Raw genomic sequence first — 27,467 nt, forward strand, 5'->3', positions numbered from 1 at the left:
GGGGAAATGACTAACTATGTCAACGGTGCCAGGTCATTGTAAACCTTTAGACCCATTTAACTGACTGCACTGCTGCAGTGTTATTGCTCAGTGCTCCACACCCAGAGAAATGGCCCAAAGTGAAGCAAAGCCAAAGTCATAAAACTGGAACAGCTCCTGAAAGGATGAGCACGAGGAAGGAGCTGTCAGACCTCCGGCTAAAAAGATGTTTGGTTGATGAAAATGAAAGGGAAGATTGGCATTGTTTGATTGTAATCAGCCTCCTCCCCACATGTTTAACATTATCATGCTTGGAATCTTTCTGTTGAATTCAAACAGAAAGACGCGTGATGCTCAAGGGTAACAACAGTCATTTGAAAGGTAAACCATGGTGGAAAGGTGCTTACCCAACACAAGCGCCTCCAACTAAAGGGTGAGGGGCAAAGAGGCGCGGCTGCAGTCGCCTGTTTATCCACCCGATCCGATACCAGGAGCCCGACTCCAGCAGGCGAAATGAAATCCAGAGGGAAATCCTTTGAAGTTCACCTCACATTCAGCAGTGAAACCGGTCAAACGTTAGTTTCTTAACCGGGGGTGAGCCTATGAATAGATGAGCAGAGGGTTCAGTTGTTTTTACCTGAAGGCTGTTCAACATGTTGTGTTTGAAACTGATTTATTATGTGATGTACTCGACAAGATGTGACATCTGATGTCATTCATGTTGTTTTGAGATAAATTAATTATGACCTCCCGCTGAAATGAAATCCTAATTTCTCATTTAGGATTTTTCTAAATTCTGAAAATGAGGCTGATTCCTGTTACGACACAAGCACGATCCCCTGCCGTTGCGCTGTCCTTTGGTTCCCCTCTGCTTTGCTCATTCACGCATCACTGTAGGATTCTAGGAAAAATTTCCTGTTACACCACAGAGTTAATGACACACTGACATATCTGGAATTAGTGAATTGTGCTTTGCTCACACGTTTAGGCTCAGCTTTTTAACAGAAATGACATGGCCGCAGCGGAACAGAACCAGCCCAGCGTTTGGCGCCGATGACGATGATGGCGGTTTGAAGCTGGAGTAATCGTCGGCGCATGTGAATGAGCCAACTATTATTATCAGTAGCTATTTTCTTTTGTATTATCCAGAGTGAATCGTTTCCCCTGAGGCAAAACCGTTTTTGATGTTTTATCGCCGTACAGGATTGAAACAGAAAAATCCTGATGACCCTGAAGGCCCCACCCATGACCTCCTGCTGTGCAACTTTACGTGTAGCTCATCCGTAACTAGCTAGATGCATGACGCGATCTGAAAGGAGATTACACCTTCCCTGGAAGCCTTTATTGATGCCTTGTGATGTGGAGAAGCTGTCCAGCTGCAGCTGCAGTGTGTGTGTGTGTGTGTGTGTGTGTGTGTGTGTGTGTGTGTGTGTGCGGCATTCATATCAGGAGCCCCTTTATTCATTTCATACTCAACCAGCCAGGCGGCCTTCTCACGTCTGAGTAGGTGATTTAAACTCTACACAGCTTTTGACAAACAGGCCACAGAGGTTAAAGCCGTTGTCATTACAAACACGGCTCCGGTGAAAACTGTCAACACATGTATCCACTCAGCGATTGTGTCATCAGAGAGTCAGGGCCACGGGTCAGATGTGGACGAGGAGAACCTGATCAGGTGCTGTCTGTTCCTTGTCACGTAATCATGATTACACATCAAAGCATCTTCTGTCTCCAGATGTGTGACATATGTAAACCAAGGTCCTGAGGTGGAGAAGCACCAGCATCAGTTAAAAAAGTAAAAAAAAGGGAGTCTTCAGTGTTATTCTATGATCTGACTCATTACACAGTGTATCACAGCTGTTCGCGTACTGAACCTTTTCACAGATGCTCTAATCTGTGTTGTCTTCAGTACTTTGGTTTCTGCCGCCGTGTGAAGCAGCTGATGGCGGAGCCGGCTCAAACAGCACAAACAGATTTCCTGTCACCGCTGGCGGCTGACTGCTTCGCTTTTAAAAGGCCTGAGGTGTTTTTATTCTGGTCAGTGGCGTGTGGGTGTTCGCCGTGGGGTTCTCCCCCGCAGCAGAGATCACAGGCGGAAACGCAGCAGGAGGAGGAGACGCTGAAAAGGAAAGAAAAAGAAAGCGGTTAAAAGGCAGAAAGAGAGAAAGACGGCGAGAGTTACAGTAAAGGCTGAACAACTATTACAGTAAGTTTGCGACAAATAGGCTGGATTGAAAGTATGTCTCATGCCATGGGATGACAAACGGTGGCATTTGAGCCGCGTTTGGTTTCGTCTTGGTTCAGGTGTGCCTGTAAACACCGTTCTGTGGAGAGAAGAATGAAGAAACCTCTGGGGGTTTCATCTGAAAAGAGCTTCATTGGAAACGGGCAGTCAGTCAAAGCGATGGACACGCGTTAGAGGAGCTCCTTACTGGAAGGCGTGAAGCTGCTGGTTTTACCCTCTGATCGTAACAACAGCCGACTCCGCCTCTGTCACCCTCACTGATTTGTCAACAGCAAGTTGACGCCAGAAGTGCTGCTTCTTAGTTTTATCGGCGACTGACTGCAATAGTTTCACTTCCTGTATTTTCTAGGAAACGCGGCCTGAACGGTGAATCAATCAGGGGGATGTTAAGCTTCTCAGAGTTCAGAACCAGCAGGAGAGGAGCCCTCATGGAAGAGGATCCAGTGGGCTCAGGAGCAAGAACCACAAACAGTCCACTTATAGAAACAATATCTTTAATATGCTACATCATGTTCATATAAAAGTTTCATCAAAATAGTCTCTTACATATAAAATCTTAACATTACGTTACCTGTTTCCAAAAAAATAAGCTACACAAACAAACGATTGTACAAAAACTACAACGTGACAAAAGTAGAACACAGTGTCTCAGTAGTACAGTCTCCAAAGGTTCCTTCCTTCTGGTCCAGCATCATCTACGGCTAAAAATGAGGTACCAATGTTTTAATTAGGTGAAGTTTTCAGTAAAGCTCTTGTGAAGAAACAGCTGAAATATTGGTGCGCAGCAAAACAAACGACACGAGTGAAATTTAAATACAAGGCATTTTTGTTCACATCTGATTGTGACGATTCTGGATGATCGAAAAATAAACCCACAAAACTAATGCTTCGGCAGAATCTCTTTCCTTTTTGCTGATCCAGGAACAGTGCAACACATTCATGTACTTTGATTGTAACTTTTTAAAACAATGGCTCGTTAACGCACAGCTTCAAGATTCGTGTTTCCCCCCATTTTAAAGCATAAATAAATAAAATAGTTTCACAGCTGAGGGGCAGGAAGCTGTCTCTACGTCTGTGCTAATATTTTCCTGAGTCCGTTTGCTGATTGATTGAAACATCAACACGCTACGATGAAAAAAAAACACACTATGATGCAACTAATAAATATAGACTCACGTTTCAAAACAAGTAATAAGTTAAAGCACAAAAAGCAACACTTCTCTACCTGAGTGAAAAGAGTTTAAAATTCACAGCAGCTCCCTCTTTTATTTTGAAGGAGGCGCGATCACTGAGTAGGCCCCGTCTTTGGAATGCTCTTATTTTGGTGCTGCGCTCGTTGGACTGTGACAGTCTTTGTTCCCTGCTGCGCCGCGCCGACAGCGCAGGGCAGCTTATTTGGCGACGTCTGTTTTCTTGGTTGCTGATAAGCTGTATGTTCATTTGTGGCGCTCCCCCTCAGTCGCCCTCCGTCTTCACCGCGGCCCGTGTGTGGAGGTGGACCACGCTCGCCCTCTCCTGATAGGCCAGCGGCGGGTGCGGGGGCGCGGCCGCCGGGGCCGCGGGCGTGGCCGGTGCGTTGATGGCCGCCGTCAGGGCCTTCAGCAGCGCGGTGGCCTCCCTCTGGTCCTCCTTGCCCTCGCCCTCCAGGGTGCGAGCCAGCCAGTGCTCCATGGCCTCCTCCACCTGCGGCGCCGGCGCCGTCTCCGCGAGGGTGTCGGCCTCCTGGCTGGCGTCGAACTGGTCCACCATCTCCTTGACGTGGGCGTTGACGGGGGCGCCGGAGGCGGCCGGGCAGCAGCTGCACTGGTGGATGCGCAGGGAGAAGCGGTGGAAGAAGGCCTGGGCGCACAGATGGCAGCAGTAGGGCCGATCGCGGCTGCTGTGGAGGCGCCGGTGGAGCTTGAGGTGGATGTACTGGGTGAACTTGGTGCTGCACAGCTTGCACTGGTACGGCTTCTCGCCCGAGTGCAGCCGCAGGTGCGTTTTCAGGTTGCTGGTGCTGCTGAAGCGTTTGTGACACACCTGGACGAGGACAACGACAGATTAGGGCTTCGATTGCATTCATCATCCGACGACAAGTTATTTTGAGTAGCAGAACAGGATGATGTCACCCCCTAGTTATTATTAGTTTAGTATCTGGGCTGACCACGTCGAGCAAGAACGACAACTTTTTCTCTTTGTGAGTCGTTCTATTCTACACCCACAGAGTCAGAATAAGAATAATGAGTCAAGATCTTGTTACTGGCTCGTCAGAAACGGATCTTCAACATACCTGGCATTCGTGCGGCTTCTCGCCCGTGTGGACCAGGTGGTGTTTCTGGAGGTGGGCCAGCTGAGTGAAGCTCTTCTTGCACAGGTTGCACTGGAAAGGCCTCTCGCCGCTGTGCACGCGCAGATGCACCTGTAATTACAGTTAGCGAGTTAGCGCGCGGCGCAAAAAATGCATCGGGACGCAGGACAAACTCGACCGCCGCCCGTACCTTGAGGTTGGAAAGCTGTCCGAAGGTCTTGGAGCAGATGTTACATTCGTACTTGATCTTCCCGTTCTGCTTCTTGAGCGGGTAGGGCAGGGACTTGTGCCCGGGGCCGTTGCGTGGCGCCGTGCTGCTTTTGGTTGTGGCCAGGCTCAGGTTCATGGCCTCCTCGCCGCCGGAGGGGGGCTGCGCGGGGGACTGCTGCTGGCTGGTGCTCTTTGGGAGGGGGGAGAGCTCCGGGGTGGCCGGGGCGCCGCGAGGAGGCGATATGTTTGGCGTGAGCTCCTTCAGACCTCCTTGCGGAGCTGGTGGGTAGGGGAGGGACACTGGGAGAAGGTTGGGTGAGGCCATGGGCGGGTAGGGGAGCCCATCCGTGCCCAGGTAGCTGCTGTATGGAAGGGCCCCTCTTGATGGCAGCATGCTGGGGAAGGGAGGAGAGTATGAGGGGAGGAGCAGGCGAGGATAGTGGGGGTTGTAGGGGGGTAGAAGCGGGTAGGGCGCCTGGAGGGGTCTGGACTGAGGGTAAAGGGGGTAGGACGACACCAGGCCTTCCCTGTGCCCGTAGAGGCCGTGCAGGTGGAGCGGCAGGTTTCTGTGCGGAGATGGGAGCATGGAGTAGTGTTCCGGTACATATGGGTGGCTCAGCCCCAAGCTGGGCTCTCTGTGTTCAGGCGGAGGCGAGGGGAACGTCCTCCGGCCCTCGGGCTCCGCGTCGCCCTTCTCCTCCTTCTCCGGCTTTTTGCTGAAGTCCATGATCTGGTCGTCGGGCGTGTCGGGGGGAGTGTCGCGCTCCAGCACCTCCACGTCGATCCGCTCCTCTCCTTCGTCCTCCTTCTCCTCCTTCACCTCCTCCTTGGTCCTCTCCCGGAGCCAGGTGTGCTGAGGTAGGTGCTGCTTGGTGTACTCCGGCTCCCGGTCGTCGTCGGGACTCGCGTACTCTGCGAGAGAACAGAGCGGACGGTGAGCGCTTTTAAACTTCTCAACCCCGAACTGACGTGAATAAATCATATCCGCATTTTTGCAGAGGAAGCATATGATAAATCACACGTTAAAGCAGCTCATGCACAGAGACACACGTCCACCCACAGAAGGCACTCCCTCTTATGGTAAATGATAGTAGTTTCAGTTTTGACATGACACGTTAATCATTGAGTAAAGTTTCTGGTTGTCAATCAGCGTAGTGATTTTGGAGAAGAATGTTTTGGGGGTTATGTGCGTCATGCCATATATGAGCAGTCGCATAGCGTTCGGCTGTTTCGCTTGCTGAGGCCGTTTCTGGGTATTGCTGCTTCACCAAACCAGCCTCAACAACACATGAAACTGTGATTGGTTGCGCTTCACGATTCACAGTACTTTTAAGAAAGGTAGCAGATCTCACTTCTATTGTCTGTCAGTTGTGGTTAGAGCAAATAACGTGACACCGAAGGCAAACAATGAGAAGCCCTTGACTCGAAGGCGTGCTGGAAAGGAAAATCCTCGACCTCTATTAAACAATGTAATGATACCACGGTGCGCGTTAGTCATCTGGTGCATCCAGTTAGAGTGAATCATCAGACTTTGTGGCAACACAGCAGCAATCAGGATGAAGGCAGAGTCACTGGCTTTTCTACTAACAGCTCAAGGTAAATGACTCACAAAGCTACTCTGACCCGTGACCGGTTCCCCTGACTCACCTGCTCCCCTTAAAGTCCCAACACACTCAAAACTTGGAGATTTTGGCCGCTCTAGCAACTACCTATCATTTGAATTGTGTCTATTTGTAAAAATGTTGATAATAACATCTTCTACTCCCGTTAGCGAACAACATTCAACTTTTCATGTGTCATCGTGGTTCAAGGTCAAAGCAGCTGCCTATCAGCTGTCTTTCACTTCTTCCCACTCACACACTCAACAAGATTCTGCTGGCTCATAGCAGAAGCAGCTTCACATGATGGTTAGTCGGCTGTAGCTCCGTTTGTGGTCACTAAGCGCTAAGCGCTGCGCCGCGGCCCGACCCAGAGGCAGCAGAACCCGGGTCCCCCTGCACACTCACTGTGTTTGCTGTCATCCTGCTGGCTGCAGAGCCTGTGGGCAAACTCCTGGCTGTACCACACCAGCAGCTCCTGCTTGGGCTCCACGGGCCGGATGGTGTAGAAGTAGATGTCCCGGCCGTTCTGGCAGGCCACCAGGTTCTGTTCTGCGAGCGAGCGGGCCGGGTTGACGTAGCGCATCCAGTTGCTCCTGTGGATGTCGTAGCCATCGAGGAAGTTCTGAAGTTGACCACCGCTGTAAATCTGCAGGGGGACAAGAGGATGTGCAACTGTGTTACGCTGATGACGGAGCTGTTGATTTAAAACACACACACACACAAAATAATAATTACCTCTGCCATGTACAGTTAAATAATCTCTGTCCCTTTAAGTTAGCAGTTACAGGACTCCTGCTCCTTCTTTGTATTCTGTGTTCTGAGAGTGAAACTCTTTATGAGCGCTCCTGCACGGCGGCCGTATTTAAAGGGGAGGTGCAAGGAGGCGTGGCTTTCTCGCTCGCCCGCTCTCTCTCTCTCTCTCTCTCTCTCCCTGTCACGCTTATTGTTTTATTGTTTCCCTATCTCCACTTGGTGAGTGGGTGACGTGCCTGCGGTGCATTTAAGTGCCGTCATCTTCATTACAGAGCAGAATCTATGTTGGCCTATTAAAACAAACAGGATGAAAGGCCTGCTGGCAGGTCGACAGACAGGTGCTCGCAGTCACTCTAGGCAGAAATGCCTGTGGCGACACGTCCGCCTGACGCCAACAACACTCCCAGCGACTTTCACTTGCGCCAGCGCAGGAACGCCCCCCGTTGCACAGGTTTACAGGAAACACAGCTGGAAGGAAAACACGTAGGATGGCAGCAAAAAGTCCTTATGGGAATTGACTCAGCAGAATAGAGAACTTCCTGAGTGACACAAGCTGCGTGAGGATAAGGGAGAAAAAAGACGCGCGATCCAAACAAAGTGTCGGAAACCAGAGCATTGTGCATTGGGCGAACAATGGTCCCTTCCTCTTTGTTTGTGACACATGTTGCACAGGAGCCGAGTGCCAGTAAGGCTCCGTGACGGCGAGAGTGAATCAATTGTTACATGCCAACGCTCTTGATAACTTCCTCTTAAAAAAATTTGACCAAAAGCCCTGCTCGCCAATTTGATCTGTGAAAGCATTTTTGTTTCCTTCTTGACGTACGGGCTCAGACCTGATGTGAAACTTCTGCATCTGAGCAAGCGCTCTCTCTTTTTTCGTTCACGGATAAAACAGGAAGACGAAGGCTATTCTCGTCGCCGTTGTCTCAACAGCTGGTCGGCTCTGGACCTTACCCTCCAGAAGTACTTCCTGTTGGCCTGCTTGGGGACGCTGTCTTTGGTGTAGGTGACTCCCTGCAGGGGGCCGAAGCGGGTTCCCTGAGGGATGTATTCTTTGCTGAAAACGCCCGTCACCTGCAGAAACAGGAATAAAGCATTTGCATATTGCATCAAAAAACTCGCTTCACCTCATGGAGGAATGTGTACATGTTGTGAAGCGCGTTTCTTCACGAGCTTCCTGTTTCTCCTTGTCTTGTGCTGGTTGTGGCGTCTTTGTCACGCTGACCCAGACGGCTCTAGAGCCTCGGTGAAATCCACAAGGTGACCCACTTTCTATGCACTAATGAGCTAAACCAATGGAGAGAATTACACTTTCGCTGGCCTACTCCACTGATCTCTGACCCGCTGATAGAACAGGGAGGACACCTGGAAGGCGTTCAGTATTTGGACAAGTCACGCTTCAAGCTGTTCCTTCAACCCGTGCGATTCCCGCGCTCGCAGAAATGTCCCAGTGAGTCAAAGCTGTGTTTCAAAGCATGTGCGAACGTGTTTTGGCGGCGAATAGAAAGCCGACGTGGGATTTTCTGACCTCATGCAAGACGCAGGGACGTACGCGAGCGCATGTGGCAAGAGCAGAATCCCTCCCGTTCTGCAGGTTGACTCACTTTTGTTTTCAGGTGCTTTTTGGCTCAACACATGCTTTTCTGGACTCGCAGGGGTTGTTGAAGCCCGGGACCACATAATGGCTGGGGCCCCGATGGAAAGTGGTCGGGCGTGGGGTCAACCCTGCTCACATCACACGCAAACACACACGCCGGCCGTCCGTCCGGCAGCAGCATCTGTGGCGCACACGCAGACCCCCCCCCCACACACACACATATCAACACACTCTCTCTTCCTCCCACCGAGGAATAAAACCTAAAGACGAGCCACATGGAATAAAAGCAGCTCATGGTGACCCATTAGGTTGAGGGTTGAGCCGGCGCCAACCAATCAGGTCTAAGCTGATAATTAGTAGAACAACAGGTCGGTGGGGACGTGAGGCGGCCGCCGCCGTGACTCCTGCCTGCGATGAACCAGTGTGACATGGACATTGTGCTTCGCTGGTGTTGCGTGACTAACGAATCAGTGAGGCTGGTGGGCCGCCGCTCAACCGCTCTGCTCAGTCAGGTGGGGAGGGTGTTGAGGAACGGAAGAAAATGCCCCCCCCATTACTGGGCCCTCCCAAACGAACTCGGACGTCCCCCCAGGTCGCGGCCTGATGCCTGGCCGGCTGCCTGTCCACAACGAAAGTTAATCATCTGGTTTTAACCTAAATCCCCCCCTCCCTCCACGCTCCATCCCACCCCCCACACGCCCTCAACCAGCTTCTCCCTCTTCATTCACCCTCCCAGCCCCCCCCCATCTTCTTCGCACCCGTTGCTGACGCCCCATCTGCCACGTGCCCCCTTCACCCTTCTTCTTCTTCTTCTTTCCGGGCACACTTGGAGATAAGTATCATTCAGAAGTGGGAGTTTTTCTTGCATCCTCAAAGTTTCTGACTCATCTATGTACCGAACACTCACCTATGGGGGAAAAAATCCCCTTTTAGCTGCACCTCCCGTGCTATTAATGTGACACTTGTGATCACCATTCGTCAAACCGTCAGAAAGGAAAGCTGTTTCACAATGGCCAACGGAAATGAATTTCCCGGACTCACATGACACCGTCGTTACACGGGAACGAACTCAGTGGATCGGGACGACAGGTTTGTTTCATGTGTGCATGTGTGTAACGCAAGGAGACTGAAAAATCAAGTTGGGCTGCCTGAAGTATGAGAGTGGTAAGCGTGAGTCAGATGTGTTAACCGGTAAACAAAGCCCGGGGATTCGTAATTAGCCCTCGGTGTGATTTTATCTCGGCAGTTCACATGCTTTTCTTATCCTGCAACAGTGAATTCTGCAGCGAGAGGAGGAAGAGGTGAGAGTATGAAGAAGAACCACGGCGCAAAGTGTTGCATGGGTCACGACGCAAAGAGGAAGGAGGCAGCAGAGTCGACCACAAGCTGCGATCGGCCCATTACAGAAGACGTGCGCCGCGTCGTTCTCGTCTCCAAACACACCATCATTTCCTCTTCAGACGGTTGCACTCGGTGACTCAGAACCAGGAACGCGCCAGGTTTTATTGCAGCGGAGCAGAGCCGTCAGCTGACGGTGTGTTTGCGCCGCCTGACTCACGCTACCTGAGCGGGAGGCACAGACACCTGCGCGGTCGTAAAGAGGACGAAGCGAAAGGGAAAGAGCGGTCCTGCGTCTGTGCGTGACCCAAGTCCATATCATAAAGCAGGCGAGCTGCACGGCGGCAGAAACCCCTCACCTAAAGCTGCCGCTGACCCCGGGGTCACTTCACCCACACACGCTTGTGCGTTTGTGAAGAACTCATTAGTCAGCGCATCCTTTGTCCAGAGGAGCTCAATGCAGATGGTCCAACAGAGTGTTATGTAATACAGAATTACTGTTGGAAAAGTGAGGCTTCAATTAAAAGCCCATCAGGTTTCAGTGAGGGGCACGTTTATGGGATGCAACACAGAGACTCTTACCTCGTTGTCCGCGCCGTAGTCGAAGGCTAGATTACGTGGGATGGAGGTCATAGCTTTGGGCAGGTTGAAGCTCGGGTCCGACACCTGGTCCGGCACAATGTAGGTGCAGTTAAGGGCAAAATCCAGCTCCCGCCAGCAGCTCATGTCTCCTGGTGCGTTATCCAGCTTCATCGTGATAACATGTACAGAGCAGGATGCTGACGCTGGGCCTCGGGCTGCTTTGGTTTGGGCGGCTTTGGTTAAAGGACTTTGGTTTGTTCGTAGCAGATCTCTCGTCTTAGATGCGCTGGTTAAAGCTCAGGATCTGGAGGAGGAAGTAAAAAAAAGTGTTATCATTTAAACCTGGAGGAACGTTTGATTATTATAGTGCTAGTGGCTGAACCAGAGCCAATATCTGTGTCCGAGGTCAACCCCTCAAACTTCCATAAAGAAGTGAAGTTCATTGATGCTGCAACATCCCAACATGCAGCGTTCAGGTTAATCAGCTCCTTCAGAGGCAGCGGCTTCCTATTAAGTGTCCATCGCTAGTTAGGAACAAGTAGAAGAAGTATCTGAATGCGACTTACTTCCACACAGTCATTCAGCCGTAGGATCCTCATGTCTTTGGCTTCGTCATCCCTTTGTTTTCTTCAGGGATCCGTCTCAGTAAGATCCACTCTCGCTGTGGCCGCTCTGTCACTGTCACCAGAAACGCATGGGCTTGGATTGCGCCAAGCTTTTTTAGCTTAACGGCCCGGCCAATCACGAGCCGGCGCGGTCATGTGACGGCTGCGTCTGACACAGAACTGTTGGCCTCGGACAACAACACCGGTGACGTTGTGCACTTGGCCACCGAGATGAGTGCTTACACACACACACACACACACACACACACACACACACACACACACACACACACACACACACACACACACACACACACACACAAAGACATGTTAATGAATGAATAAAGCAGGAGCAGATGGCTGGCCTGTTGCCACTGAAAAACACACTCATAGACTTTTGCTTGGTTTGGCACTTAATGAGCAATCTGCTGCCGCTGTATCTCCTTGACCTACATCTCCTTGTAGAACTAAGACCCCTAAGTCTTCCACCACACACACACACACACGCACACACACACACACACACACACACACACACTGCACACAATTCATTCTGTTTTGAATAGTGTTACAAAACAAAGTGTTACACACATACTCTCTCTGCTCTTCAGACACGGGATAAATAACAATGTGTATTAGGTTATGATGAGACCGATGCCCCGTATCGGCTGGTGCTCATTCAGGTACAGATGTAGGGCAGGTCATCCCATGACACAGAAAAGAGAATTAGACACCTGTCTGGCAGGCATCCCTTTACTTTCAGACATTTATACACACAGCTTAGCAACAGGAGCCCAGGTCACCTCATCTGGGAGGCTGCAGAAGGAGAGCAGGGACAGGAGAGAGCAGTTAAAACAGCATATGGATGTAGAGAGTGGCACTTTTCTATTTGAACGCGGGGCTGTGGCCTCAAATTGTCTCAGCAAATATCAAGTTAGTCAGCTGGAGTTCTCTTTAAAAAATACAAGGAGAGATGTTGTCACATGCACTGCCCCAATTTACTAATTGATCTATTCCGGTTTTATTCCTTCAATCGACCCTTTTTCCAGATGCACTTTGTTTTGGTTTTTCATTTTAAAGCATTTACAAGTAAAAATTTTTCCTCACTTTTAGGAGAAAACTGTTAATAGTAATGACCATGCTGATATATTAAGGACAACTATACTTGTCTCTGTCAGTCACCCCACCTCCTCCTTAATGTGGCTGGTGAAATACTAAATTGGCTGCCATATGGCTAGATTGCTATTCCAAGCGTGGAGATTTACTGTCCAGTCAGGCAGGGGTGGGGGGGGGTGCTAGAAGACAGTTGTCTGAGGGAGGGGAGAGGAAGGGGAGGTGGCGATCTGGGCTCTTTCACTGGCCACAGCCTGGCGAGGCTAATTTCTCTAATTTGCAGACTGTCTGGGCTCAGGCTCAGGGCTCAGAGGCTAAAGACACGGCGCAACGGGGTGGCAGGTAGCCGGCTCATCGGACACACGCCGCACTGGACAGCATGTGCCACGTCACAAGACCCAGACAGGCTTTTTCCAGGTGGAGAAACCGGCGTCTGAGAGAGGGAGGGCATCAGGCGATGAAAGGATAAGGATGGAGCTGACCTGAGGTCAGCTGCACACAACCAAACCGAGCGATGTGACCTGGAACGTGAGAACACGAGCTGTTTGGTAACAGTCTGGTCCAGAAACAGTGCAGAGAAAACAGCCCCCCGGTCAAATGGGAGAGAAAAGCACCAGAGCACACGAAAAATCGGCTCCAGAATTCCGAGATCAATTAGAACAGAGGTCCTCTTCCCTGAGGCGCTTGTGAAGTCATGTCTGTGCGTAAGGTATGAAGTGTGTGAAAACCATCGCACTGCTCTTATTTGTGGGAACTGTGGGCGCACGTCCCATCAGCACCAACCACCACCCCCCCACACACACACGCACACACACTTCCAGCTTGTTCGATGGAAAAATGATGCAACGTTCATAACAAAGCCTACAATAAGTGTTACTGCACATACGGCAGCGAACGCTTGGGGCATTAAGGATCTGATTTACAGTAGCTCCTGTGATTCATCGATTGGCTAATATCACACTCAGCCCAGCTGGTGTTGCTCAAGCGGAAAGTACAGTAGCGCATCCAACCAACAGCTACTGCTATTCTTTTATATTAAAATAGGCCTGTTTGCATGTGAGGCTGAGCTTTTTGCAGGAAAATGTTGTCTGCATGTGCAGGCATATGGAGCGAGGACGGTTAGTTTCATAAATGACACAGGACTCCTCGCGTTATTATAGTGAGGCCCAAAGCACTGTCAGCTGCCAGTCAGGCTTTTCCCTAAGATCTCATCAAAGCGTGTCAAAGAACATATTTGACGGAGCTCCCATTAAGAGCTTCGATTGTTCCACCGCTTGGAAACAAGCCATCACCCAAAATCAGGTTGACCAGAAGCGAACGTAGTGGAGGAGGAATGTGGGCGTCGGTGCTTCGCTCGTATCGAGAATGAAAGTGGAAACGACGCTGTCACGGGAGAAATGTGACAGGTGATTGATGGAGTGGAGTCCGAGCCCGAGTGGAGAGTCCTGGGTCCTTCAGGAGACGGGCGGTCCCGGGTCCTCCTGAGGACACGTGGTCCCGGGTCCTCCAGGAGACGGCCGGTCCTGGGCGGTCCCGGGTCCTCCTGAGGACACGCGGTCCCGGGTCCTCCAGGAGACAGGCGGTTCCGGGTCCTCCTGAGGACACGTGGTCCCGGGTCCTCCTGAGGACACGCGGTCCCGGGTCCTACAGGAGACAGGCGGTTCCGGGTCCTCCTGAGGACACGCGGTCCCGGGTCCTCCTGAGGACGGCCGGTCCCGGGTCCTCCAGGAGACAGGCGGTTCCGGGTCCTCCTGAGGACACGTGGTCCCGGGTCCTCCAGGAGACGGCCGGTCCCGGGCAGTCCCGGGTCCTCCTGAGGACACGCGGTCCCGGGTCCTCCAGGAGACAGGCGGTTCCGGGTCCTCCTGAGGACACGTGGTCCCGGGTCCTACAGGAGACAGGCGGTTCCGGGTCCTCCTGAGGACACGCGGTCCCGGGTCCTACAGGAGACAGGCGGTTCCGGGTCCTCCTGAGGACACGCGGTCCCGGGTCCTCCTGAGGACGGCCGGTCCCGGGTCCTCCAGGAGACAGGCGGTTCCGGGTCCTCCTGAGGACACGTGGTCCCGGGTCCTCCTGAGGACGGCCGGTCCCGGGTCCTTGTCCTCGGCCTCCGTTGTTTTTCCTCATGTTTTTTTCCACGGTGAACAGTAAACAGCTGGGAATGAGGAGGATTATTGTGTTGATGCACGGTTATCACGCTGGTCACTGTCCTTAGCAACAATCACACAACGAGGAAAACACGACTTCTTTTTTTTTCAGGGCTTTGTTGTTTACAGCCTGCTCAGCTTAGTTTTCCATGGGATTCCTTTAACCAGAGGGATTATCCCTTTTGTCTGAACCTTAAATATGGAAAGATTACATCACTGCATCTCGTCACTGACGCCAGGGCCGCTGTTTCCCTGGAAGCATTTTGTTTTCTGGAGGTCACTCTATCATCGGTTGGTGACACACAAACCCTCAAGTCAGACTTTGTCCCTGAGATTCTTTTGTTTTGGCCAATAATTTGTCATCGCTTTTCTTGGGCCTCTATTGTGCCACCAGAGGCTGAATATTTTCTCTGTTGTTTGCATGTCAACACTTAGATAAGATGCAGCTCGCTGCTTCATTTCTAGGTTATACACCGCGTACAGTGTGACTTTGCAAACATCCGTCCTCCTTCAAATAATTCGGAACCTGTTCGACCTGCTCGCGCCGCTCGGAGGGCGACTGTAAATTTGCTGGAAGATCTCTTTGCGTGTCAGAGATAAGTGAGCGAGGCGATAAGAAGCGCTTCAAAGCTGTTTTCACAGGCCGTGGAAAAGCTGAAGATTCAACCTAATCCAGTCAGACGCGGACTCCACATCAGACTTCTCTATTTGTGTGGTTCTGGTGATAAAAGGACAATGGCTCGTTTTGGTGGAAGCGCAGCAGCTAAAGGAGAGTTTACAGGCACAGGAAGCAGCGTGCAGGAAAAAAAGGGAGCGGCTTCATCAGCATTTCACTGAAGCTTACACATTAACACGAGCTGGATCCTGAAATCGTGCCAAAACCCCAGCAGTGCATTAAACGCTCATTCTCAGCAAAGCAAAGGCACCGGAGCACGAGCCGGACTCACCGCGAGTCCACGGGCGGCAGAGAGGACTCGGCGCCGCGACTTGGGCCTTTTTGAGGTCGGCGCCGAGTGAGAGCTGGCACTTTCTCGCCGCCGCTTCTCGCAGCGTTTGCGCGGCGCCAAAAATAACCTCCCGTTTTCACACCTCCTCGAGGCCGCATGCCATCACAAAGAGGAAGGAAGGAGACGGACGAGCCAGAGGCCTCAACAAACAACGTCCTTATCATCGTCATCATCATCAGCAGCGGCGTGTTTACCGTGCATACAGTGACTCGCTGGCGCATGGGGGCCGATGCCGGCTGCTTGTCAACACCTCTAATTTAATCTCGCAGCCGTTTATTTTTAACGAGGTGCTCATGAGTTTATTTTATAGTCGTTAAGTCGTCATTAGACACTCGTTAGACACAAGCAAAAACTCCTTTTTCTAAGTCAACTTTGCTGCGGTGCATCTCATCACAGCCGCCCGGAGGCTCCTTAAAGGCTCCTTGGCCGCGTCCTAATATGGGCTCAGTGTCCAGTCAGTGTCACCACCACAAACATGTGGTGTCTTACTGGTTCCGAGCACTGACGCTGAGCTCGCCGTTACCGGTAACTCGTGTTTCGTGGCTCATGCTGCGGTGAGAAGCCGCTTCTTCTTTTCCCACCGACGTTCTTGGAGAGAGAGAGCGCGATGACGCCACGCGCCTCTGATGCTCGTGTCCCGGTTGAGACTCGGCGCCGCTCCGGCCACTCCCGCTCCCGCGCTTCTGCCGGGCGTCACTGAGAGGTCCTGATTTCAGGAACGCGGCGTCCAAACGGCAATCTCTCGCAATCTCCTGTCGCACTTGTTTGTTGTGGGTCACGCGCAAATAAAACACACAACGCTGTAGCATAAACAAACAGATACAGTGCGTTTGGTGCCTTTGCTTGACTTTCAGCGCAGGACATGCAGGTGCACGTCGCCCACAAACACGCGTGACCTTGTTTTAGGTGATGGCGACTGAAAGCCTGAGCTTTTACTGCAGGAGACGTGGATCCTGTCAGTAAAAGTACCGCGCAGCCAAAGCACCCTGTGAATGAACAGGACGAAGTTAGAACTGGGCGATGGACTCTTAAATACGCTGCGATGGGGGGAAGTAAGGGTTTAGCAGCGTCTGCACACTTCAGGCTTGTGGTCAACAGGTGGGGCCGTGCACCCCCCCTCGGAACAGACCACCACCAGCTAAAGGGAAGGACTTTAGCCCCGATCTGTCTGGCAGACAGAGAGCGGGATTTCAGCACCAAATCCAGTGGATCAATAAAAATGTCTGCTAATTAGGCTGGCTGGAAAAAGGAGGGGGGGGGGGTGCTGGTAGAGGGATGAGAGTGAGATGGAGATGGAGAGGAACGGAAAGACGTGTAGACGGGCCAGGACCAGGTCCAGACAGGTGTGGCCCGCGTGGGAAGCAGGTAACGCTCACTGGGTCGTCTGGGTCGGTCCGATGCAGCGCTGCCCTCACGCCTCTCTCTCCTGCCGAGGCCCAGCTTCTCCTCCTGCGCTCATCAGTTTCTCTGACCCCAATCCTCCCTTTTACTCCTCCCACCTTTTCTTTGCCCTCCTCCTTTTCCCTGCACCCCCCCTTCTCCTGGACATCACCGCTTTGACCTAAATCTCCCCATCTAATCTGCTTCTTCTCGTCTTTTGGATAACAATCAACCCCCTAATTGTCTTAATCTCACTGGTCTTTTATTGTTCCCAGGGCGTCACGTGTGACGCACGACAAAAACACGGACCACCGATCGATACTTGGCATCAGACCACAAACACCACACTGGTGTTTATCGACTGTGAAGACGAGCTGCGCTGGGTTTAATTAGAACGTTAACAGGCCTCAATATAAATAATTAAATAGTTCAGTGGCCAATATTAAAATAAAAGTAATAACGAGATGAAGAGCAGCAGGAGAATGTGTCAGAAATCTTTAAATTGATGGATTAAATCCAAAACTATCTTGATCTTTAAAAATATAAAACCTCTGCTAAAACATATACGCGTATAAAGCGGCAGCTTTGAGCCAGCGAAGGCTTCAGCGCGGTGAAAAGTCAGACCAAGCGAAGGTTAGGAGGTTCTGCACCAGTGACTTTTTGCAACGACGACTGGGACCATAATCATAACACTCACAACAATAACGGATTATCTGTTTGAGGGGCTGCGCTCGGCACCATCTGTTGAGGAGCGGCACAGGCGGCCAATAATCTCACTTGTGTGTGTATGATTTAGTGTGTGTTTACATGCACACATTTTTTTTTTACTTTTTTGTTTACACCAAACTAGATGTGGCCATTGTTGCCTTTGCTTTGGCTGAATGTTGTCAGTTTGTCACCTTTCCTCCTTCCTGTGCGTTTGTCTTCATGCTATTTGAGCTGTGGATGAGTGAGCGAGCTGCTTTGTCATGCACCCATCGCTCCGTCCTCTCTCTCTCTCTCGCTCAGTGGGCGAGTCTGGAGATTCGCGGCAGTCAGATGACTCTGTCTGCCTCCGCTTTGCCGTAATCTGACATGGCTAATCTGATCTCCGCATCCTCGCAGCCTGGCAAACTACCTGTGTCTCCAGCCAATTAGGTCCCATCTGCACCGGCCAAGCCGAGGGGAGCCGAGGGCCCGGCCCGGCCCGGCTCAGGCTGTCTGGGGCCCCGGGGATCTGCCTCCATAACAGCCCATCTGCCCGTGGCTTGGCCTGGTCCACTTTCAGGCCCAACGGCGCTGGAGATTAGAGCTCCTCCTCGGACTTTACCAATTAAGGCACTCGTTGCTGTACAGTTGTTAGGTAATCGCCGAAGCCGCGATGTATCACTGGGATGAATCATTTTGACAAGAAAAAAAAATGATGATGGTTTGGAAACTAAATATAGACTATGTTGATACAAAAATGGATTTGGTTTCAGAGCAGAGAAATTGTATGTAACATTATGATACAGAAGCTGAGACTGTAAATATACTAAAACAACGTCCTAGGCTTTCTAACAGCTTATTTTCTGATCAAGCCAGTCTCACTTAATCACCTTAGCTAAATTAGTTTGAAATTAGCCGTCTTTCTAACTCCCCGTCCCCCGTCTCCCCCCTTTCCTCCCCCAGTCGTTTTCACAGCTTTGTGGATTAGACAGATTACACGTCTGAAACTTTGTTTTTCTTCTTTCGCTCTTTCTCTGTCTCAGTCCGTCCATGTTTGGGGAGGAGGGGTGTTAATCCACAGGGCGCACTGTCTCAACAAGCTTGGTTTTTTTCTTCTTGAAACCTGTTGCAGCCGAATCCATTGGGCGACAAAGACATCCAGTTGGAGCGAAGGAGAAAATAACAAAGCAGCTGTGACTATTTTCAGCGATGACATTAAGGTGTGAGCGCTCTGCCACACCTCGACTAAATCCGTTTTATTATTAAGTAGTTTACTGACACAGGTCAACACATCAGGCTCATTACTGGATGTGTCATGTGTAACTGCCAGTTATATAATGCAGGTGTTGCTGGTGACACAGGCAGGGCCTCAGCTGTAACAGGTGACCTCACTTTGAGCACAGACTTGCTTTCCTGTAAGAAAACCTACCTCACGAAAAAAGCACAACTCAACAGGGTGTAGATGAGTCATAGCTTCATCACCTGTTGTAATCATTTTACTGTCAATGTGAGCAGCTGTGCAGTGCAATAACAGATTCCAGTGGGGCCGAGCTTTAACGCTAACATGGCCGGTTATGGGTCCGTACGATGGGTAATAATAAATCAGTCAGTATCTGAATAAAAGTGTTTTAAAACAGAAGAAAATGGTTGGTTTGAGCTTGAAGCAGCTGCTGATCTGGTTTTGTTTGTAGCTCTGGGTTTCTCCCTCAGTCACTGCATGCAAACAAACATTACCAACAAAGAAAGAGAGGAAGAAGAAAAAACAAGGTTCCGGGCGTTATTAATATTTCAGCATATTTAAACTCAAACAGGTCCTCATATTGGTCACAACATGCAGATTGGCCCCAGGCATGGTGCTTTACACGGGACCGAGTCTTTCCCAGATAAATGAGGCACACGCCCTGTCCTTCACAGCATAAAGGCAAATATGATTCATCAGAGCGAGCCTTTTCTTCCATCGCTGCGTGATTCAGGTCGACTACCGCTGACTTCCGGCCACCGAGGAGCACGCGTGATGTAACCTTTGGCTTTATGAAGGTTGCGACAGTGTCGCGACACCGTCCAGATTTGCGCGTTGGGGCAGTGTTTAAATGGTGCCCAGCGTCCCCCGTTTGTTTCTGCGCGCTCCCCTCGCGTATGTTTTCACTGCGCACCATTTCCTGCGCAGAGAACGGGAACACGCGCAGGCGGTGCGCACGAACGTGCGGCAAATGCAACGCTTTCACTTTCACTTCGCGCTCAGTTGCACTTTGGTGGAGACGCTGCATTCAAAGCGATAAAACGGTAGAAAACCCAAACGTACAGTAACACAGAGGGAAGTCCAACATGGCGTTTAGGTATCCAGCGGCCCGGAGAGATGAAACCAAGGTCAGTTCTCAGGTGTCGGTGCGTTTGGTTAAATGTTGTGGTGGAGGAGACCAGGAAGAGACGCATGGGTGGTGGAAAATGGCGCATGATCACACAATTAAAAGCTTTCGTTGCCACATACATCTATTCTTAAAGTGGGATGCTGCACCATGAGCCGGCGTCAGGCACGTTCAACACGCGCCTTTAACTTAGAGCAGCAGTCACGTGTCCAGGCTGATGGAAAAACGCAGCTCCAGACGCTGCACGCTCGCGTTTGTTCACGTTAAGGATGATGAACTCGCTCAGTGTCACTGTGAAGTTCGGCGATGACTTCACTGCTCCTCTGTCACTTTAACAGGGCCGTAGCTAGAGTTTACGACGCAGCAGCCCCCCACACACACACACACACAAACGCACCACGCATGGCTAATCAATCACTTCCTGTCCACTGTCGTAACATGCCAGTAATGTTTCCTACAGCACTGGTTTGTGTTATATTGCTTGATGTGCTCTTTTGCAAAGTGCGTGCTGTGAAATGGTTTTTGCGACAGACAAACCAGTGTCGCCCTTTGAGCAAGGCAGCTTTCACGGAACAGCGTATCGGGTTGGGCAACGACAGATGAGCGGCCGGTGTGTCACTTGCTGCGTCTACAAAATGATTCGACACTTTTTAGGGACTTTTCTGAAAAGAGTAAATCTGAAGAAGCGGCGCAATTGATGAATAGGTAAATGCATTATAGACTAGGTTGGTACAAATGCTTACCAGAAACAAGCAGCAGGACCCCGGTTCAGTGTGGGTGGGTCTCTGCCTCCACCAACTGAGGTGAGGTAATAACAAGAAGCAGACAAACCGCTGAGCTGGTTGCTAGGCAACCAAGTGTAAACACGGCTGCACAGATGTACAGTCAGCTGAGCCTTGATGGGAATATTAACCAAGCTAAGCTAGACTTTGGGGATATTAACTCAGTGCTTCCTGGAAACTGGCAGTTCTCCAGATGTCCTGAGGACACGTCATTTAAAAAGCACAGAAATCTGTGCCCGCTCCACAGCAGCATGTGCAGCCGGCTGGATATGGACGTCTGCACGGAAAATGTTCTCAGGCCTTATTTCTATGAAACACTAACAAGCCCAGACTATTAACAGTTGTAAAGCATGATACCATCTAAGCTTAATGTTGAACAAAGAGTTGTTAACACAGGGTTTTAATAGAAGGCCACTGGTGAGACGATTACTGGAAACAAATGCACGTCAGTGGAGGGAGTTCTCCAATCAGATTTATTGATTGGTTCCAAGGTCGGCACTTCAAAAGCACCAACAGCTGAGAGGACACACTGTGTCCGCCGTTGACAGTTACCACTAAAGATGTAATTGTAGTTCCACTTAAATTTGTGTTTTGGAGGAAGTTACAACCTGGGTGTTACACAAGATATGTGTCACTTTCCAGAAAATCAAGTTTGTTTGCCAAAAATCGAATACACTTGTGTGTTTCTTCCTGTTCGACCTGTATGTCTTGGCAACAGGTAGACGACTACCATGGAACTAAGATCTGTGATCCCTACGCGTGGCTGGAGGACCCAGATAGTGCAGAAACAGTGGTATGTGATGTTGCCCTGCAGAGCACGAAGCTGTGTGTTTTTGTGCCTGCTCACGCTCCTTCTGTACATCAGGTCTTTGTGGAGGAGCAGAACAAGCTGACCATGCCATACCTGGAGCAGTGTGCTGTCCGGGCCCAGTTTCACCAGCGGCTCACTGATCTCTATAATTATCCCAAATACAGCTGCCCCTACAAAAGAGGGAAGAGGTACTGCTTGAAACAAAGGCCACAGAGCGTGCAGGATGTTAGAAAATGGACCAACTCAAACCACAGGTGAAGTCAGAAGAAATACTTCCACTCACCTTACTTCATCTTCCTGTCTTCAGGTATTTCTATTTTCACAACAAAGGCCTCCAGAACCAGGACGTTCTGTACGTACAGGACTCTCTGGACGGACCTGCCGCTGTCTTCTTTGACCCAAATAAACTCTCTGAAGATGGCACCGTGGCACTGAAGAGTGAGTCACCCTGGACGCCCCTCTGTAGGAGTACGAGGCCCCCAGTGCTGACGGGCTGCCTTCTCTCTCTGCAGTGGGGCGTTTGTCAGAGGAGTGCGAGTATTTCGCGTACGGGCTGAGCAGCAGCGGCTCGGACTGGGTGACGGTGCATTTCATGAGGGCGGACGACCTCACCAAACTCCCTGACGTCCTGGAGAGGGTCAAGTTCAGCTGCCTGGCCTGGACTCACGATGCGAAGGGCATCTTTTACAACTGCTACCCAAGTCAGGCTGGAAAAACAGACGGTAAGGAGGCCATCCGTTCAGGGATACGAAGGCCTGTAAAGACAACAAGTAGTCAGGACTTGACTTCTTTACTATATATATGCTGCTATAGGCACTGAGACAACATGCAACCTCAATCAAAAGCTCTACTACCACGTCATTGGCACCAAACAGTCTGAAGACATCCTGGTGGCTGAGTTTCCCGACCATCCAAAGTGGCACAGCTCAGTAACCGTAAGTCAGCAGCAATCATGAACTGGCTTTTATAATAACATGACTAAGACACTTGGATTCTGTTCCTTTTTACAGATCTCGGATGACGGTAGATACGCTGTCCTGTCCATCACTGAGGGTTGTGAGCCCGTCAACCAGCTTTGGTACTGTGACCTTCAGCAGCTCCCCAACGGCATCACAGGTTTAAATTCTTATACCCACCAGCATTCACTCGTTCTGTGATTTGAGCTCTATAAATAGGAACAAAACTAGTCGTCAGGTGTGAGATAGATGTAAAACAGATGTAAAACAGACAACCTACACAAGTGGGAAAACAAAAGTGGGATCTTTTACATCAGACGTGGATCTTAGAAAACCCCACCAAAACATTTGAATTGCAGATTTTCATCTGGCAATAGGTCACCTCTACAGCTGCACAGCTCAAAATACCAGTGTTGGCTCAGCAGACGAGTGAGTGATGCCGATGCCAGTAACTCAGCAGTTTCATCAAATGTGGAGATTTCAAAATGTATTTTGGTGTTTGGGGGGAAACGAGAGAAACCCTGTCATAGCCTCACCGTGTTAGTGTAGGAAAATGTAGGTTTGGTTTGTGCAAGGCCTCCATATTTTAGCTGGACTGCAAAACTGGGTGTTTGGCTGTGCTGCACTTGATGCATATCTTATAATTACTGTTATAGATAAGCAGCACTTATAGTGTTGGCGATCTGCCCCTCTAGGCCTGCTGCCATGGGTCAAACTGGTGGACAACTTCAAGGCCCAGTACTCGTACGTGACCAACGAGGGAAGTGTATTCACTTTCCGTTCCAACTTGGACGCTCCTCGGTATTGCCTCATCAACGCTGACCTTCAGAAAGCCGACCAGCAGTGGACTACCCTCCTGCCACAGCACGACAAGGACGTCCTGGGTGAGATATGGTGGAAATTTCAATAGATCAAGGGTTAGGGTTAGTGAAAGACAATGTGAATGTGTGTACCAGCTTTATGGTATCAGTTCTCAGATGAAAATTCAGAATATCAGAGTTCACCATGGAGCTGTTTTGTTGGTGAGGTATAACACAGACCATTGTTGCCGTGGCCGATGTCTGGCATGTGACAAAAGCCCACAGATGCTTAGACGTACGTAACAGGCTTATACGTGGAATCACAGTTCCACAATTCAGCCCTTTGAATCTTGCGAAACCCCTTTTCATTGAATTCCTGTCCCAATGTTGCGATGACCACAACAACTGGGAAGTTATGAGTTAGTGGTTTGAGATGTTCGTCAGGGGGAACTTTGCTTAAAAAGTGAAACTTTGTCCATAAGCATTTTAGCTTAATTTGGTGTGTGAGACCTTCAGATGACAGTAACTGCTGCATCAATTAATCAAACAGCGGCTTGTCTGTTCCCAGGCAGCGGTGCACAAATTCTGTCTTCTAAGCATTTGAAAGGCTCCCTGGTTTCACCAGTCATCTGGTTCCTACTTTGTTAGCACACTTTCAGACTTTCTCATTTACTCTAATTTCACACTGGCGACTTCCTGCAGATGTGCAGAGAGGCTTGACGGCGTATCTCACTGTAGTATGAGCTAAAGTTAGATGCACATGCAAAAATGTCTTTGGAGGAGAAGGTTCTGTATTATAACTTATAATATAAATGCATTTACGGCTTTTATATTAAATATTTTTAATTAATGAATTGGAAAAACATTAATATTGTGCATCTTTAAATTTGGACCATGTTGACTGTTTAATGAAACTCATTCAATTCATACAGTACTGTACACCAGCCCTGTCATATTATACCAATACATTAGAATTAGGAGTTAATCCTCTTTCTGGGGATGTAAGCAGCAAATTATTGAGAACGATTATGTCACTAATACAAAGCAACTGACTTAACAGTTTGCTTTGCATTGCCCTAGTTTCGACAAAGGCAACACATGCAGTACATTTAAGCAACATGCCTTAAAGGGGCAGAGAGGAGCTACTGCAGCACCACTGCCATCTACTGAGCAGACTCGGTCCGTCACCTGCTTTCTGCTGAGGAGCTACAGTCCCTCTATAAAAGTCAACGCCTGCAGTAAACATGATCTGAACCCATTAGAAAGGTCATGATCACTTTACAGCTGCAATATCTGACGAGATAATCATTTTATTATGGCACAGTAAACGGCAGCAGTGTCCCGGTATCTGAGCAGTTGAAATCAACCCCTGGTTGTTCACTCCCTGCAGGCTTCGTCTCCTGTCTGAACCAGCGCCACCTGCTGGTGAACTACATCCACGACGTGAAGGATATCCTGCAGGTGTATGAGTTAGCCACCGGAAAGCTGCTCCGGGATCTGCCGCTCGACGTGGGCACAGTGGCCTCTGTGAGCTGCAAGAAGCAGCACTCAGAGTTCTTCTATAAGTTCACGTCCTTCACTACACCAGGTGATGCCACCCGTCACGTAGATCAATAGTGAACCGACATCTGTAGACATGCAGCAGCCTCCAACCTGTGTTCTTCATGGGTTTTGGTACTCAGGCATCATTTACCACTGTGATCTGGGCGACCCGAACCCGGAGCCCAAGGTGTTCAGGGAGGTGGAGGTAGAAGGCGTCAAGCAAAGCGACTATACGACGACCCAGGTAATTACCTCGTTAAAGGAAGTAGTCACATCTAAGCGAAGGCCCGACTGGTGAAGTGAGGATTTCCCCTTCCTGTATTTTCAGGTGTTTTATCCCAGTAAAGATGGAACTATGATCCCCATGTTCTTGGTTCACACCAAGGGCCTAAAGCAGGACGGGACGCATCCCGTTTTCCTTTACGGATACGGAGGCTTCGAGAATTCTATTCAGCCATACTACAAGTAAGCGAGATACAGAATAGATAAGATACTTTTAAAACACTCTCTACTCTCTGACTCTTCTAGTGTCTTTACCTTTATTACCTGTTGTCTTCTTTCAGCACTGCCAACCTACTGTTTGTGCGACACCTGGGTGGGATTCTGGCCGTGGCCAACATCAGAGGGGGCGGAGAGTACGGACTCACCTGGCACAAAGGTACCCATCATCAGAGGGGGTGGCATCCCTTAGAAACCACTGAATTCAGTTTCCGTCACTTATTTTCCTATTGTGCGTTCGTAGCGGGTACTTTAGGGAACAAGCAGAATTGCTTTGATGACTTCCAGTGTGCAGCCGAGTATCTGATCCAGGAGAAATACACCACAGCCAGTCGCATCGCTGTCAACGGAGCCTCTAATGGAGGGCTGCTAGTGGGTGAGTGCAGCACGAGCTTCATTATGCGATTATGTATTTAGTGGAAAGTCTAGTGGTTAAAGCCAGAGGGGGAGACGGAGCAGGAGGAAGCAAAAGGCTCCCTGCAATCAGTCCATTACAGGTTCTACTTAGGAGACAAACTTCGTCTCCTGAGTAGAACCTGCTCCGTGTTTCTCTGTAGAAGGTAATGGAGCTGCACGTCTGGAGCCCATTCGAACACTTTCTCCCAGATTTAACCCATTAGACTAAAACACAGAGCAGGTGTTTTACAGCTCGTTCATAAAAGATTTAAAACTGAGATTTCCATCCGGTTGTAAGTTCTTTGTTCTTCTTCTACGTCTTTGTCATAATTTCTAATGTGAATTTCCTCATAACTGCTTAGCATCAATAATTTAGCCATTAAATAGCACATTAAACAGCCTTTAGTCACATCATTTAACAGACACTTTCTGCCAAATGGCATCACATAAAGCAACTAATGTCTTCCTCCCAGTTTATTTATGACTGAGTGACTCCTGCATCGTGTTGGACTGTGTGTGCATGAACTCGCAGGCGCGTGTGTCAACCAGCGTCCAGACCTGTTTGGCTGCGCCGTGGCTGAGGTGGGGGTCATGGACATGCTGAAGTTCCACAAGTTCACCATCGGCCACGCCTGGACCACCGACTACGGCTGCTCCGACGACCCGGAGCAGTTCAAGTGGCTCATCAAGTAAGAACAAGACAATCCCCGTGAATGTGTTCAGCTTCTCTCACTCAGCCTCAGGACCTGGCTCACCATCTGTGCCTCGTCTCCAGGTACTCTCCCCTCCACAACCTGCCTTCGCCGCCGTACTCCGGTCCCCCGTACCCCGCCGTCCTGCTTCTGACGGCGGACCACGACGACCGCGTGGTGCCGCTGCACACCCTGAAGTACTGCGCCGCCCTGCAGCACGGGGTGGGCAGCAGCCCCGGGCAGCGGCAGCCTCTGATGGTCCGAGTGGACACGCGCAGTGGGCACGGCGCCGGGAAACCCACGGCCAAGGCCATTCTGGAGGACACGCACATCTTCTCCTTCATCGCTGAGACGCTGGGCCTCAGCTGGAAGAAGTGAGGGCATCTGGGTGAGGGGTGCACACAATATGGTTTATGGTATTATGGGATGGTTTTAGATTTCACTAGGCAATAAAATACGAAAATAAAAAAAATGCAAGCTAAAGGAATCAAATAAATAAGCAACAGTTAATTAATATGCTAAAACACTTCAGTTGCACTAGAGGATAATGAAATGTTGAATGTGCTAGTTTTATTAAAGTCCCTGTTTGTTTTGTGACTTCTGTCTACATCATTAATTTGTAATATCCCAAATATAAATTAATCATCACTTAATTGGATGGTCGGCCCCTCGTTTATTAACATTTTGTTTCTTTTATTGCTTCATTAAAATAGTTATGATTGATTAGGTTGTAATTATCTAGAATTAAGATTGACAAGAAACAGACCACTTATGTTAAACGTAAGTTAGATGAGGGATGTTCACTATGAATCAGTTATTGCGTGTACCACTAAGTGGCAGTATGGGACCGTTAGAAGGTTTCCTGCTCACCTCTGGGTTACCTCTGCTTTCAATACATCAGACCGGCAGATAGAGATAAGGACACTTTGAAGCAGACCCAAGTAGGACTGTATAAAGGACTGAACCTGTCCACTTGGAGGAGAGAAGACGACGTATGGATGACGTATGTGCAGAGAAGTGTAAGCGATGATCGATGGTACACATATGGCGAGACAATGAGAGGCAAAGAGCAGGGGAGCGAAGAGAGACT

The 27,467-nt window shown here is 49.9% G+C and overlaps 3 protein-coding genes across 4 annotated transcripts; 1 reads left to right on the top strand and 2 right to left on the bottom strand.

Moving 5' to 3' along the window:
- Positions 1 to 2,701: 2,701 nt before the first annotated feature.
- prdm1b (PR domain containing 1b, with ZNF domain) lies at positions 2,702 to 11,318 on the bottom strand. 2 transcript variants are annotated; one of them, XM_029167665.3, is made up of 7 exons: positions 11,162 to 11,318; positions 10,596 to 10,899; positions 8,033 to 8,152; positions 6,731 to 6,971; positions 4,705 to 5,636; positions 4,497 to 4,625; positions 2,702 to 4,246 (listed from the first exon to the last, which is right to left on the bottom strand). In XM_029167665.3, the coding sequence occupies exons 2-7, from the start codon at positions 10,764 to 10,766 to the stop codon at positions 3,680 to 3,682; spliced, it is 2,160 nt and encodes a 719-aa protein (XP_029023498.1). In that variant the 5' UTR covers positions 10,767 to 10,899; positions 11,162 to 11,318; the 3' UTR covers positions 2,702 to 3,679. The 2 variants fall into 2 exon arrangements, with proteins under 2 accessions (XP_029023498.1, XP_029023495.1); XM_029167662.3 differs by lacking the exons at positions 8,033 to 8,152; positions 10,596 to 10,899; positions 11,162 to 11,318 and adding an exon at positions 7,061 to 7,200.
- Positions 11,319 to 13,767: 2,449 nt separating this feature from the next.
- LOC114866006 (proline-rich proteoglycan 2-like) lies at positions 13,768 to 14,440 on the bottom strand. Its single transcript, XM_029167587.1, has 2 exons — positions 14,258 to 14,440; positions 13,768 to 14,178 (listed from the first exon to the last, which is right to left on the bottom strand). Exons 1-2 carry the CDS (start codon positions 14,438 to 14,440, stop codon positions 13,768 to 13,770), a joined length of 594 nt encoding a protein of 197 aa, XP_029023420.1.
- Positions 14,441 to 19,660: 5,220 nt separating this feature from the next.
- LOC114866038 (prolyl endopeptidase-like) lies at positions 19,661 to 27,030 on the top strand. The gene is made up of 15 exons (XM_029167635.3): positions 19,661 to 19,901; positions 21,401 to 21,475; positions 21,548 to 21,681; positions 21,801 to 21,931; positions 22,006 to 22,215; positions 22,307 to 22,428; positions 22,504 to 22,609; positions 23,145 to 23,333; positions 24,640 to 24,837; positions 24,932 to 25,035; positions 25,120 to 25,256; positions 25,355 to 25,449; positions 25,534 to 25,665; positions 26,218 to 26,374; positions 26,461 to 27,030. The coding sequence occupies exons 1-15, from the start codon at positions 19,860 to 19,862 to the stop codon at positions 26,753 to 26,755; spliced, it is 2,127 nt and encodes a 708-aa protein (XP_029023468.1). The 5' UTR covers positions 19,661 to 19,859; the 3' UTR covers positions 26,756 to 27,030.
- Positions 27,031 to 27,467: the final 437 nt, after the last annotated feature.

The sequence above is a fragment of the Betta splendens genome, chromosome 11, assembly GCF_900634795.4.
Source record: "Betta splendens chromosome 11, fBetSpl5.4, whole genome shotgun sequence".
In the NCBI taxonomy this organism is placed as follows: domain Eukaryota; kingdom Metazoa; phylum Chordata; class Actinopteri; order Anabantiformes; family Osphronemidae; genus Betta; species Betta splendens.